Source organism: Pelodiscus sinensis, chromosome 12 (assembly GCF_052426305.1).
Source record: "Pelodiscus sinensis isolate ZL-2025 chromosome 12, ASM5242630v1, whole genome shotgun sequence".
NCBI classification, from domain to species: domain Eukaryota; kingdom Metazoa; phylum Chordata; order Testudines; family Trionychidae; genus Pelodiscus; species Pelodiscus sinensis.
This window is the reverse complement of record NC_143063.1, coordinates 44,097,750-44,112,818: the sequence shown is the minus strand read 5'-3', so window position 1 is coordinate 44,112,818 and position 15,069 is coordinate 44,097,750. Positions and strand designations below refer to the sequence as shown.

The 15,069-nt window shown below is 42.5% G+C and overlaps 1 protein-coding gene across 8 annotated transcripts in view; it reads right to left on the bottom strand.

Moving 5' to 3' along the window:
* Positions 1-812: 812 nt before the first annotated feature.
* Positions 813-15,069, bottom strand: part of LOC102454033 (uncharacterized) — an 86,151-nt gene continuing 71,894 nt past the window's right edge. For 7 of the 8 annotated variants that reach the window (XM_075939969.2, XM_089781525.1, XM_075939968.2 and 4 more), the window contains 10 exons: positions 13,078-13,163; positions 11,871-11,933; positions 9,861-9,956; positions 8,637-8,794; positions 7,883-8,018; positions 6,839-6,930; positions 6,397-6,524; positions 4,854-5,033; positions 1,932-2,006; positions 813-1,696 (listed from right to left, as the gene is read on the bottom strand). In XM_075939969.2, coding sequence (XP_075796084.2) covers positions 1,641-1,696; positions 1,932-2,006; positions 4,854-5,033; positions 6,397-6,524; positions 6,839-6,930; positions 7,883-8,018; positions 8,637-8,794; positions 9,861-9,956; positions 11,871-11,933; positions 13,078-13,163 — 1,070 coding nt within the window. In that variant the 3' untranslated portion in view covers positions 813-1,640. Of the gene's footprint in view, positions 1,697-1,931; positions 2,007-4,853; positions 5,034-6,396; positions 6,525-6,838; positions 6,931-7,882; positions 8,019-8,636; positions 8,795-9,860; positions 9,957-11,870; positions 11,934-13,077; positions 13,164-15,069 lie in introns of those variants that run through there. The other variant, XM_089781529.1, reaches the window with a different exon arrangement.

Here is a 15,069-nt window from a genome sequence, read left to right as displayed (position 1 = left end):
TAAGAGAAGGCCCCACACAAGAGCATATATTGCCCTGGGATGTATTGTGTTACATGGTGCATACAAATTTTATTTTTATTTTTAATTCACATACTGGGTCAAGTCATATAGATTCATAGATTAAGACCAGATGTGACTGTTAGGCCATCTAGTCTGATCTCTGGTAAAATAATGGCCAGAAAAAGTCATCCCATTACTCCTAAATTGAGCGCATGTTTCGTTTGACAAGGCATATCTCCCAGCAGGATAGCTGGCTTCGAAGACAAATATTTCAAGTGCTTACATGTCCTTACTAGGCAAAAGTATGGCAGGTTGTCTGGGGACTGAATAGCTGTATTCATGCTGGCAAAGTTCTGCTCTTGAATGGAAGTAACAGATTTCCAATGATTTAACAAAACTTGCATACACATGCCTAGAAACAAAGGAAAGTGCAGACTAGATCAGGATGCACCGACTCTAGTACACCAGGGGTACGTCTAAACTACATGGCTCCGTCGACGGAGCCATGTAGATTTGTTGTTTTGGCAAAGGCAAATGAAGCCGCGATTTAAATGATCGCGGCTTCATTTACATTTACATGGCTGCCGTGCTGAGCTGACAAACAGCTGATCAGCTGTTTGTCCGCTCAGCGTGCTAGTCTGGACGCTCCCCTGCCGACATCAAAGCCCTTTGTCGGCAGCCCCGGTAAACCTCATCCCACGAGGAATAACGGGGCTGCCGACAAAGGGCTTTGATGTCGGCAGGGGAGCGTCCAGACTAACGCTGATAAGCTGTTTGTCGGCTCAGCGTGGCAGCCATGTAAATTTAAATGAAGCCGCGATCATTTAAATTGCGGCTTCATTTGCCTTTGCCTATGTGTCTAATCTACATGCCTCTGACGACAGAGGCATGTAGTCTAGACACAGCCCAGCTGCTTTAGAGGAAGGAACAAAGAACTCTGCAGTATGCGGTTATGGAATAGTTTGCCCCAGGGAAAGTTCCCTTCCTAACTCCAGTAGTTAGAGATGGGACTATACCCTGAAGCCAAAACTGTTTCTATCCCTTTCAAGGTTAGCTATTTATTAAATCCTTATTATTGTTAGTTATTTTTTAAATCCTTACTATTGTGATTCTAGATATTGTTGTTATGTTTGTAAACTCTTTCCTAATTCCTGCTGAGGTCTTGGCCACAATGACATCTTGTAGCAGTGAGTTCCATAGACTGTATGGAAAAGTATTCCAGTTTCACTCATTGTTACTTGCTTTAACTTTCAATGGCTGAACTATTTTAAGCTAGCCATTTATACACATTATTTGTGAAGTTGGCATTCCTTTTGCTAATGTGCTCTTTGTCTGCACATTTTCAATGAATAGTTTGGGAGAATAGATATTATCCAACAGATTGTTCACAAAATTATCACTAGGAGAATCCATTGGGTTTTTTAAATTTGATTTTCCATGATATATGAATGGTCACTATATAGTTCTCAATTGATAACCTAATCTTTAGCTCAACAGGAAGAATTGCAACTTGACCACCAACATTCATAAGTGATCAACAAATTTACTCTACATATGACAGAGTATTCCCAAAAGAAGAGGCACCATTTCAAATTGGTATCGTAGTTTCATGGGTAGGCCTTTCCTTTCTGTGAACAGTCTTATGCCTCAATTTTCTGCACCGTTCCTTTGAATCCATCCAGTATCACTCTGTCTCCTATAAAACAAAACCTTGATTTATTAAAGGTGGTGGGAAGGTAGCGCAGGATTCTCTCTAAAAAATGTTGACTAAAATGACCTTCCCACCGGTTATAACACCAAGAAATTTCAGGTTTAAACAGCTGAAAATATGAAATTTATCAATTTTCAAATACTATGGCTGTAAAATTGGCCATAATGGACCATGAATTTGGTAGAGCCCTGCGTCTAAATGAAGGAATATGGAAACCAACCTGACTTAAAATAGGAGGTTGCACCCTTACATTTCATAATACAGGGCAGCCCATAATCCCTTGCAATTACAGCACCTGGAACAAGAAAGAGAGATAATTATTATTATTAATTACGTGAATCACTGTCGTGCTCTAGAGTCTAGTAATGGACCATGACCCATTGTTCTGGGTGCCATATAAAGACAGAATAAAAAGCTGCACCCAAGGAGTTTTGCTTTATATGCCACCCTTTGTTAAAAGGGAAATAAAATAGTCATAATTTGACCAGGAATTACAATAATTATGACAGCCAGTGACAATTCAGAAGATGAACTATATGCCATGGAAGGAAAAAATAAAACATGGGAAAGTAGAGAACCACAAATTCTTATGGAATGCAAGAAAAAAATCACATGGAATCTTATCGATGAAATTCCACATTTCATTAATACACAGATACATAATAGAAAAAGAAAGATCTGTGTTTGTCCACCAGAGGTCTCTAGAGGCTTTTTTTATCCACCTTGTGACCTGCTGTCCTGTCATGGATGTAAGACATCATTTAGGGCTGGGTTATTAGTAAACCAGTTGTCCTTATAGCTTTTGCAGCAAGGTACAATGAAAATATTATGGACATTCATTAATACAGATCATGCAAGGTCCCTTTGGTGTATTGTATGGCAACTCAGCAATGGTAACACATCACCCTACTTAGACAAATTTAGTCTCAGGGCTTTTTCATAATAAGTTGTTTAACTTTGCTTTTCAAAGCTTGGGGCAGGTAGCAACATTTGTTTTGATGCCACAGTGGATGCAGAACAACCAACAGTCCCTAGAGATATCAAAACGAAGAACTGAATGGAGCTTTCCACTGAAAGCTATCCATTCTTTGGGTTTGTAAATTAATAAACATCTTGTGAGCATGTCCTTATCTCAGCAAATATTTAACTTTTGTTACCATTTTTATTGAAAATGGGGATAAAAGTGTTCTGCTAGGGTTCTACTTCTGCATGAAAGAGAAATCAATACAAGTTGAACCGCTGTAGTCCGGCACTCTCTGGTCTGGCAACATCCATGATCCGGCATGATTTTAATTAGCTGGATGTCCACTTATCATGGGTGTGGCCAAGTTTCCTGCAGTTCCATGAGTGTTCTGTGCTATTATTTAGTTCTAATTTACCCCAGTGAGTAGAGCCCAGTGAGCAGTTGAAGTGTTGGTCATGCAGCTAGACAATATTGACCTCCCATGGTTTGGCAAATTCTCTGGTTCGGCACTGGTATGGTCCCAAGGGTGCCGGACTACAGAGGTTCAACCTTTATACAAATGAAAGATCTACATTCATGCAACATTATGACTGATATCTTATTAACATTAATGTTGGAAAACACACAATTATAATTTCCACAGCATCTCGTAACTCGATTTCTTTGCTTCAATTTATTATGACTATATGTTTTAAAATATAATATCAGCCAAATATTTTTAAAATGGCATCTCATTTTGTACCCACACTTCCTTTGCCCATAATGCCTTTCAGAAACACCTAATAGAATTTAGACAGGTAAACTGCTAGATTATGCCTCCAGATCAGGTAGCCAGACATTGACATGCTGTTATCTGCACCCACAATTCACTGTCGACACAAAATTGCAGGTGCAAAATTAGATGCTTGGACTGAGGCTCCTTTATGTACAATGTGGCTAAGTTGTTACTGAAAATCATGATCTTGAATTTCCATACATGGAGCAATTAAAGTCTTAATCATAACATTGAATTAAAGAGTTTTCTGATTGATTTTTTTATTATTATTTTTAAAGGCAAAGCCAAAAGCAACACTGAGGGAAACCCAGTAATATATGCGTTCAGATGCCTGACTAATGAAGCTGTGCACATTAAATAGGGTCTAACCAAAGCTCTGCTAAACTTTTGATTCCATCCACAGACATTATAAGTAGTTGGGATGTTGCCATGTTAGGCCTGGTTTATATTTAAAATGTATACCAGAATAGCTATGTTGGTCAGAGGGGCGAAACCCTTTCCCCCGTCCCCCACATCTGGTGACACTGCTATGCCAACAAAACCCCCAGTTTTGTAAGTGTAGATGCAGCTGTGTCAACAGACAAATTCTTCTGTCAATGTGGCAGCTAAATTCATTCAGGGTGTGGGTATTTCTACAGTAGTAGAAAAACTCCTATCCATGCATGCATACACAGGGGGGATTTCAGGAAACTCAACACAATTGAAAGTCAGCACATAAAGAGCAACACCTAGGAATACAAATGCCAGGGCAAAATGCAGACAATCTTCACATATAAAGGATGGAGAGGAAGTAAATGATGCAGACTACAAGGTCCACTTTCAGATTCAACTGTTGGACTATACTTGAGCAAATACAGGGCACAGTCAACGCTGCAACATTGTGAATGATGCCATTGATTATGGCAATATTGTCAATCTGTAAAATGGGTAATTCCACTAGAAGCTATTGAGTCTTTCAGAACTGTCCGCATGTTAAGGGAGCCCATTGTGGAAAAACTATCTGTGAATTTAATTGCTTTTTGAAACATTCAAGCACACTGGTTTCACTAACATAAACATTCACAGAAAACACATTCTATGGAGGAACAGTCAAATAATCCCAGAAAGCAAGTTTTGGTTGTAAATTGTGCAATTAACCTTGTGTTTATTTGCAGGGTTGTCTGATTAGAGAACAGAAAAAATGCCACATGACTGACACCACAAATTTTTTTTAATTTGCATTTACCAGCTCAAGCATCATCTGCAGAACAGAAATGAGTTTCTGAAAGAATCCAAAAAATCATTGTGAATGACAGATCTATTTTGAGACCACTGTGACTTGTTCTCAAAAAAATCACAAAAAATAAAGAGGAGAAATTCATTGGTCAAAGCAGTGGTTATGAATTATTTACCCATGTACGTACCACGTGACAGCACTCCTCCAATTTCTGTGACTAAGCCGCCAAGTAAGGGAAAGCATGAAGTCCAGCCAACACCTATGGTTGTCACAATTAATATATCTCCTTGCTTAATACTGCTAACTTCTTGAATAGTCTTCAACACCCGGGCTGTTCCTTTAGCCACTCCATGACTAATTATTACGCCTGGGGCCCAAAGTAGCAAAAAAACCATTAAATGGATATTAAAACAGAAAATAGAACATTTTAAATCATTACATAACTGGCTTCTTTTGTCTGCACTTAGCATAATGAATGGGATTTACATAAGGAATGAGTGCATGAAGTCCAAAAGGTATGTACAAAAATGCAGTGCGGAGTTGTTGGTGATTTTAACTACAGATGATCTCCACCTAGCCGATACGTGAGAATTTGGGGTCTTGCTCCATGCTGGGGCTCTTGCATGCTACCACAATGAAAGTATGAAATCCAAGTGGTGATCATATTCGGGCTTGGAAGTATCCAACTTTTTTAAAGCTGGAAAAGTAGCTATGAGAATACAAGTTAAAGCCTGAATCTGACAATTCCAAGACAAGTGTAATGAAAGGGAATTTGGCAACCCTAATGCATGCGACATAAAAAACACCAAAAAGACATGCAGCCTTGGCCTCGTAGTAAAACACCAACATTAAATTATTCCAGCAATGTAGGGAAATGTGACTAGCTGCACCAAGCATCTCAAGCACCTGCTCATGTATCACGATGCCACACCCAGCTCTGTGTGTGTCTCTTAGCTGCTAACTTACTGATATATTGCAGCAGAGAGATGTTTGACTTCCAAATTATCTGTGTAATAAAGGACATGTATGATGACATTTCAAATGTACACAGCAGTGGCTGGACTCTGTTCCCACTTAACTGATTGGGAACATTCCCGTTGATCCCCAGGGATGTGAGCAGGGGAGCTGACAGGATCACCAGGCCCCTGAGCAAGAGGGAGGGCCAGTTCCATGCTCCTGGAAGGGGTGGGACTGGGCAGCCAACCCCCAGGACTGCCTGGCATCCCCGCCAGCCCTCAGTGCGGCGCAGGGCTCCAGAGCATACCACCCGTCTCTCCAGTGGTGATTCTAAAGGGCCTGGAGTCCAGTGGCAGTCAGGAATTCTGGGCCTTTTCGAATCGTTGGACCTTGGGGCAATTTCTCCCTCTCCCTCCTGTCAGCGGGCCTGGTTGTGAACAAAGTTAAGCCAAAGCTGAAGGCTTTTGAAAATCCTACAGTGAATATCTTTGTGTTGCTTCCTGGCTGTTCACACCATTTCCCGGTACAACGTCACGTATATTCTGCGCGGTTCTTTATATCGTTTACCTGTTAAACCTTCTGATGCCTTCTGGAAGACAAGTGTTAGCCAAACAAGCGATTGGGCATAACACCGGGATAATATTCCATGGGCTACATTATACAAGAGATCAAACTACAAATAATCTAATCATCTCTTTTGGCCCTGAAATCAATGAATCTATACAAACTGCTACCTCAGACTCTTTGGCCTGTAGACGTCCCCTCATCCTTACCACTGAGCATGGCCTCCCCTGTCAGTGTTGCGCCCACCTCAAGTTGTAAAGGAACCGGTCTGGCTACATTCACCTCTGGGAACTGTAAGGCCATCTGATGGTCTAATATTTGCCTCCTCCTGCTCGCCCTGCAGAAAAGAGAGGAGAAGAAGAACATAAGAATGGCCATACTGAGTCAGACCAAAGGTCCATCTAGCCCAGTATCCTGTCTGCCAAAGGTGGCCAATACCAGTTGCCCAATATGAAGGGATCACAACAGGTAATTCTCACATGATCCCGCTCCTGTCACCTGTTTCCAGACAAAGGATGAGGATCAGAAGGATGAGGGCTCATATGTATTCTGTCAAAGTATTGTCAATATAATGAAAGTATGTTTCAGGCACTAGCCTGGAAGTAAACAGAGGCTTAGAATATCTGAGAAACACAAAACACCAAACTTCACCTGAGGACGATGTCTGCTGATCTACACCGTAAGACTTCTCCAATCTCTAAATGTGTTAGGAAGAACAACAAGTCCTCATCTGGCAAGAAACACTGTTGGGAATGACAATAGTTGTTGGACATATAGGCTACGTCTAGACTGCATCCCTTTGTCGACAGAGGGATGCAAATCTAGCACATCGAAATTGCTAATGAAGCCGGGATTTAAATATCCCGCGCTTCATTAGCATAAACATGGCCGCCACTTTTTTTCAAAATGGAGGGTTTTTTTAAAAAAAGGCAGTCTAGATGCGGATCTGTCGAAAATAAACCCTTTTTCAACAGATCCTGTATTCCTCAAAAAACGAGATTTACAGGATCTGTCGTAAAAGGTTTTATTTTCGACAGATCCACGTCTAGACTGCCTTTTTTTAAAAAAAACTCCATTTTGAAAAAAAATGGTGGCCATGTTTATGCTAATGAAGTGAGGGATATTTAAATCCCTGCTTCATTAGCAATTTCAATGTGCCTAATCTACATCTCTCTGTCGACAGAGAGGTGTAGTCCAGACACGCCCATAGTGACTTCAGGTGTTCAATGCAGCACAGTCAACACCAGCGCTGTCAACTAGATTAGAACTAAAATGTATTTCTTCGTATTTAACAAAATCTATTGTGTGTGAACATGTTTCATTTAAAAAGGTTTGGTTTATTCATCCAACAGTCTCAAGCACAGCAGTGGAAAGTCAAACACAGCAGCATTATCTTTGTTCTTATTATCATAAGAACAGTCTCTCTAGTGCCACAGCTCAAACTAAATGCAAAAGGTAGGAGAGCAATGAAGAATACATGGAGACCAGTCAGTCAAATGGTTTACACAGAGATTTAAATTTAAGTGGATGTGTTTCAAAGAGCCCAGTGTAGACCTAGCTTGGCTCCCATTGTATTCATTGGAAAAATGCCTATTCACTTGGATATAAGCTCAAAGCACATTGGATAGCCACACACTTTAGCCTGACAGTCTCCCTTTAACATTCCTGACATGAAGGAATAAAATAAGATTTTACCTCTTCAACCATGTGCTTAGCCAGAGCCCAGTATGCTGTCTTGAATAAGGCATAAACCTTCATAGCTAAGTCCTTTGAATGTTCACGTTTGGAAATCCCTTCCCTTGCCTTTCTTACCAGAAAAGGGAGTATAAACCTGAAAAACAAGGTAACCAGGTTACCAGATTTACTTAAAACAAAATAAAACCTTTGCATCATCCCAGGAGGTCACTCCAGCCATATCCCCTTACCAACACCTCCTGGAAATGCTCAGTAAGTGATGGCTTCAGGCCTTCGGGATAGCACTGGGCACTGCTCAATTCCGTATCACATAATCAGTCTACGTCTACACTGGGAGCTTCTTGCACAAGAACTCTTTTGCAGAAAAGATCTTGTGCAAAAAATCTTCCACAAGAGCGCATCCACACCGCCATGTGCTTTTGTACAAGAGCATCTTTGACAGTGTGGACGCTCTCTTGCACAAGAAAGCTGTGATGGCCATTTTAACCATAAGGGCTTCTTGGCCAAGAAATTCATGTTGCCTGTCTACACTGCCCTCTTGTGGAAGAGCTCTTGTGCAAGAGGGTTTATTCCTCATGGAGAGAGGAATAACTCTTCCGGACGAAGCCCTGTTTTACAACGCTATACTGTAAATTTACTTGCACAAGAACGTGCGTGTAGTGTAGACAGCAGGCAAGTTTTTGCACAACAGCTGTTCTTGCGCAAGAAGCTGCAAGTGTAGACATAGCCTCAAACTATTACTGAGCTGACTTACTTTCTGAGCCCAGTGACTGGGGCTTTTATCGCAGCAATGGCTTCTTCCACTGATGTTTGGGCTTTCTTCTTGGAAACTTGGCCACGCTCTAGTGCTTTTTGAAGAAGTGGAATCAATTGGGCAGGGTCATCAGCCCAAGGTTTAGCCCGCAAGTCCGCCTGTACAAGCAGATGAAAGATTTCAAGTCTTTCGCGCTGGTAGAACCAGCGTTAAGCATCCTCATGATTTGCAGGAAGATTTCCTGAAAGTGGCTTTCAACCAGAGTCAAAGACATACTTGTTCTTTTCGAGGCAGCTTTACTGAATCAGCAGTAGCACATCCTCTTCCGCGGTATCAGCATTCTTAGGCTTGGTCTGTACGACCAAATTTTGTCAGCTTAACTGTGATGGCAGATTGCCCAGTGTAGCTGCAACTTTCCTGACAGAAGAGTGCTTGTCAGCAAACTAATGTCATATGGGGATAAGGCATAGTATTGTCAGCAGAAAAACTCCCTCTGTCAATTTGCACTGTGATTGTACTAGGGATGTGAACATATAACCATGTAAGCAGTTAACAGATAAGCCTGGATTATCCGTTAATATTCACGGTTATACACAGGCTCCTGCCTCACTCCTGGGGAGACAGCTCAGAGGCGGCAGCCAGCTCCCCCAGGAGTGGGGCTGCAAACAGGAGCCAGCTCCCGGGGAGCCGGCTGCTGCCCTACACTGCTGCCTCTGTATCAGATATCTGATACAGAGGCAGTAGCATGGGGTGGCCACCAGTGCGCACCGGCTCCCTGAGTGTGGGGCAGCAGATGGGAGCTGATACATGCCAGGAGCTAGCTTAAAAGCCGGCTTCCAGTGTGCACAGACTCCTAGAGAGCCGGCTGCCATTGAGGGTGTGTGTAACCATGTAACCGCTGAGTTTTAGCAGTTACACTGTACACAATAACCCACTTTTTAACATCCCTAATCTGTACTAGAGGCTCGGTAGCGTAAACAAGCCCTTCATCTCAGATTAATTGGTTAGAAATATTAAGAAACTAGATATTGTTTCCCTTCAGTTGTGTTAATCTTGCCATGACAATAACGGTTAAAAGTTACATAGTGCTCATATGTCACCATTGTCTGTTCCTCGAGCAAGTTCCCTAGCCTGCAACTTTCTCCCAATATGCACTGCACTTCACTCTGAGTAAAGGGCAAGCATGTGCACTTCTCATGCATGCAATGCAAATATGGCACTTACTTCTCCAAAGCTGTGGAAACCGTGTTTTTCCAGAAAGCTCTGGAATGTCTTCCCAGCCTCTCCACTGTCAGATGAAAGCAGCCATGACACTGCTGCCTGGAGAGAGGAATTGTCTATGTTAACCTCCCCAAACTGCCAACTTACAAATATGCTTGTTCTCTAATAGGTGGCAGCTTTATACCAAACAAAAGGAAGCATGTGTGGTCAACAATGCACAGCCAGCCTGAGGAACTCATTGCCGCAGGATACTGTGAAGTCCACAAGTATAACTGGGTTCAAAAAACAATTAGGGTATGTCTACACTACCACCCTAGTTCGAACTAGGAGGGTAATGTAGGCATACCGCACTTGCAAATGAAGCCCGGGATTTGAATTTCCGGGGCTTCATTTGCATAAGCCGGCTGGCGCCATTTTTAAATGCCGGCTTGTTCGAACCATGGAACAAGGCGTACAGATAGTGCGGAATGGCTTGCTAGTTCGAACTATCTAGCCCGTGCCGCGTGTAGCCGCGCGGCACGGGGTTCGAACAAGCCGATATTTAAAAATGGCGCCGGCTTATGCAAATGAAGCCCGGGAAATTCAAATCCCGGGCTTCATTTGCAAGTGCGGTATGCCTACATTACCCCGCTAGTTCGAACTAGCGGGGTAGTGTAGACATACCCATAGATACATTTATGGAAAACAGGACCATCAACAGCCCCCGTGCTCTGGATATCCCGAAACCTCTGACTGACAGAAGCTGGGACTGGATGACAGGGGATGATGGATCAGTTAAAATTGCCCTGTTCTTTTCATTCCTTCTGAAACAGCTGGCCCTGGCCATTGTCAGAAAACAGGATACTGGGCTGCTATTGGTCTGACCTAGTGTGGTTGTTCTTATGTTCTAATACAGGGTAAGCGGTCTGTGGGCCAGACACAGTGAACCAAGCTTACCCCCTGGAGTATGGCTGCTTGTAGCTTCCATTGGCTGCGGATCACAGTTCCCAGCCAATGGGAGCTGCGGGAAGCAGTGCCCCAGTCCGCACAATTTCCCACAGCTCTCATTGACCAGGAACAGCGATCCACGGCCAAGAGGAGCTGCCAGTGGCTGTACCTGTGGACACGCAGATAAATAAAGTGTCCAGCAGCCCACCAGGGGTTAACCCTGGTGATCTGTGTCCCACCCACGAGCTGTTGATTGCCCACCCCTCTTCTAATATAACCAGAAACTGCATGCACTATACAAAAAACTGATTTGAGGCTCTGCCTTTTATTCTTTGGCTGCCACACCAATTTCATTGCTAGATGGCACGCTCTTTGTGTCAGGGCCCATCTCTTTTGTTCCAGATGGAGCCCTTATGTGCTACTGTAATACAAATAAAAAAAAAGCAATAAGGATAATTAGGCCACAGACTCCACATTTAATCTGGTGTATCATCATGGACTTCAAACTGATAATTTACCTGCTCTCCGGTAAAATAACTAAAGTCCAGCCAGATGTACCTCTGCATTTTAAAAATATTCACTTTGACTCTGTTTGGGGTCCTTTTGCATCTGCTCTATGAGACTATTTGAACAGCCAAATTTTGATAACACTAATGTTTCTGGACAGCAGTTTTCAAAGCCACCTGCCCATCAAGGAAAGCTATTTTAAAAGGCACACGTGACTCTAAAGGGCTGGAATAGCTTGCTTGCGGATCGAATCTGGGGGCAGGCATAATAACAGGTGGCTTATCTAGCCAATCACATCTTACCAACACTGCTTGAATAACATATATTTGCAGGGCATTGGTGATGATCAAGCCATAGAATAAAAAATAATTCAAAAATATTCATCCCATATACAATGGAAATCACATACTGAGGACAGAGGATCTGTTAGCCGACACTGGACAAGCAGAAAAACAAACTATTTGTTATGAACGATTCATTCTACTAATCAACAGGCTTTTGTTCTTCTCAGCCACATAGGAGGTGAGCACACATCTACACATTGCAACGTGACTCCGTGCATATTTTGTGCTACTTGACCTGTGGATCCATTGTTATAAATTCTGCACTTTCTCCTTGGTCTCTAACAGCCTGAATTATAGCCTGGAAAAACAAAAACAAACAACAAGCAGGTGGATAGTCACTTTTTTTATATGGTCAGCTTACAAAACTCTTGGCTAGTAGAGAACAGTGTTCCCTTGAAGCTGAGCACTTGGGTGACTGCCCAGGAGATTCAGAGTGCCCACAGCTGGCAGTAGCCATCAGCAAGTGTTTCTGGTGGTGCACATCCACACATACCTTGGTGCATATAACAAAATTTATTTTGCACATGTATAGGGAAAAATTAGAGGGAACATTGAAAGGATACTCTGGCCTTGAGGGTTTACAGACATAGACCCACGCAAACAACTTCTTAAAGGGAATTATCCTAAGTGCCAATTTAAAATACACTCTATCCCAAATTAAAATAAACATGACATATATGCCTTCAACTGCAGCCAAAGGCATGGCTAAGCAGATGGCCTTTGAACCATGAATGCCCTGAAGAACAACACTCATGAGCTTTGTTCATCAAACAAGGGAAACAAATTCCTCTAATCAGCCCCAAGTATTCAAATTTAGGAGCTATAAGCTCAAGCAATCAGCTGATCTTGGCAGAAAATGGGAATCTCTCTGTTAGTTCCAGAAATGTGAAAGGAAAAGTCAGGACCCTTGACTTGAATCTCAAAGAGATTAGAATGCCAATGTAATCCATTCCCACAGGTCAGATAAACTGGCACCTTCTGAATGCAGTGCTCTTCCAATGGATTCCCATGGAGCATTACCTCATCTGGGAGATGCCAAAGACAAGGGAAATGTCTGATACAATGATCACAACATTGGGATTTGCTGGCTCCCAGCCCAAATTCAATCCACTCCCCTAGGCAGCCTGTGCTGACCCTGCAGTAAACTGTCATAGTTCTGTTGACTTCACCCAGGTTACAACAATTTACACAAGCAGAGGAACTGGTCCTAAGCCAGAAACCTGTTAATGATAAATCTCACTGATCTGACTGGACAGTAGATTCCCTGCCCTGCACTTTCTGCTGATGACCTGGAAAATGAAACCTACTGCCGTCACCAAGGGTCGCTGAGTGAAATCATTTGCTCAACACGACAATGAATGCCAAAGAAAGATTCTCTTTCGTGAGCTCTTCATGAGCTCGCTGGTACCTGGGAAAATAACTGGAATGTCAGTGTGGCTTACCTCAACTGCCCTGGGCAGCTCCACAGATGAATCTGAGCAGGTGTGGCAGAGAACAGCCATAGCAGCCATGGCCTCAGGGGTCCAATCTGACACAAGAGGAAGAAATTCAGAGAGTATTTGTGGATAGTGCTACAGGAATTGGCTGTCAGCAAACGTGATTTTGCTGCTTGTACACAGGCTACAATAACTGGTGATGTTCCATCTTCCATGCTGCATTCAGTCAAGGGGAGATTTCAAAGGGCTTTATTCATATTCACTAATGTCGTAAAGGTGTGTAGCTAAATCTGGTAAGTAGTGACTGTTTACATGATTAGCAATTCTGGGCCGGATTTCCAATAGGACCTCACCTTTTGTCCTGTGGGTGATCCACTGAGGAGGATGTGTAACAGGTTCTTGCGCCTGATCCACAGAGGAATAAGACTTTTACAGCCCTAGAGAAAGCAACTTAGCTCTTTAACTCACAACTGTCACAGTGTGTGCTTCTCGCTCTGGCAGGCCCAGAGACAGAACTCGAGTGACTCTGTCAGAATTTATGAATACAGTATGTTGATCTGGTTAATGGGATGTTTAGGGTGTGAACATGTTGGTTAAGTTTAATGGAGGGGGTTGTTAGGAAAAGCAAGCAGGAAGGGAAAGAATAGCTTAACATAAACCACTCCTCAGTAAATGTGTAAGGATTAAGATATAAGCCTGAAATGTTAGCTTTGAAATGTTTCCCTAATGGATCCAGCCAACCTACAGAAAGATTCGACAAGCAGGCACAAGGATTAGGAAACAGGTGATTAAAAGGACTATCACAGTTAAGAAAAGACCACTCATACGGGACCTGCAGAGATGTCTAAAGAAGTCACCCTACGTTATCATCAAGGAGTGCTAAGTCTTTAGCTACAATAGATATATCTGTAGACTGTGATTTTAAAATACCTTTTTTTTCTCCTCTTAATGCTTTCAACCTACTGGTACATTGATCCAATTTGTTTTAAGACAGCTGTTTTGTTACTGTTGTCTTCACTGATTACAAACTACAGGCGACAAGAGTCTGAATTCAGATGGGACGGGAAAGAAGAGTTGATGCACAGCCCGGTCTAGGAGTGGGAGAATTGAAGAATTCCGCCCCCGGAGTGGCGAACGCATGCTATGACATCTGAGGCTATCTCTACACTACAGGCTTCTTGTGCAAGAAGCTTTTTACGGAAGAGAGCATCCACACTGCAAAAATGTATCGAAAAAGCGATAAGTTTTTGCAAAAGAGAGCATCCAGGCTGCATGGAGGTTCTCTCAAAAGGAAACTCTGATTGCTATTTACAGAATGGCACCAGGGCACCTGGGCTTTTTTCGATTGCCTCTTTTTGCCCAAAAAATCCCTGTTCCCTGTCAAAAAGGAGTTATTCCTCGTAGAAAGAGGAATACCTACACTGGAAAACCCCCTCTGTTCTTTCATTTTACTTGTGCAAAAACGCGTTTGAAGTGTGGACGCTCTGCGAGTATTTGCGGAAAAACAGGTTTTTTTTGCAGGAAAAACACTATAGTGCAGACCTAGCCTGAGGGATGTACCAGAAAAGACCAGAAAGGAGACTTAGATACAGTTAGCTCTGTGACAGACCCTGGTTCAAACCCAAAACTGCAGTAGCCCTGGAAGCCTAATAACTTCTTGATCAACTCAACAAACTTTAAACAGCCTTGTTTGTCCTTTAAGTCCAGAAGGTGGTTGGTTCTAGGAAAACATACTACCTGATATGGGGATCCATTTTGAACCTGGTATTTTTCAACGGAAGGTAGGGGATGTAAAACAAATGATTTCCACTCTGGGGGAGAGTCTATTTAATCAATGGGACACTATCAGCCCTTTTGGAAACTGCTCGACATACCCTAAGAGGATACCAAAAACTTTAAAGAGGGCTGAAGACCCAAGTCATAGTAAAAGATCATCTCTGCCTTGAAACTTATGCATGAAGTTAGAACAGCAGTTTAGGATAAGAATTTGCACGTGAC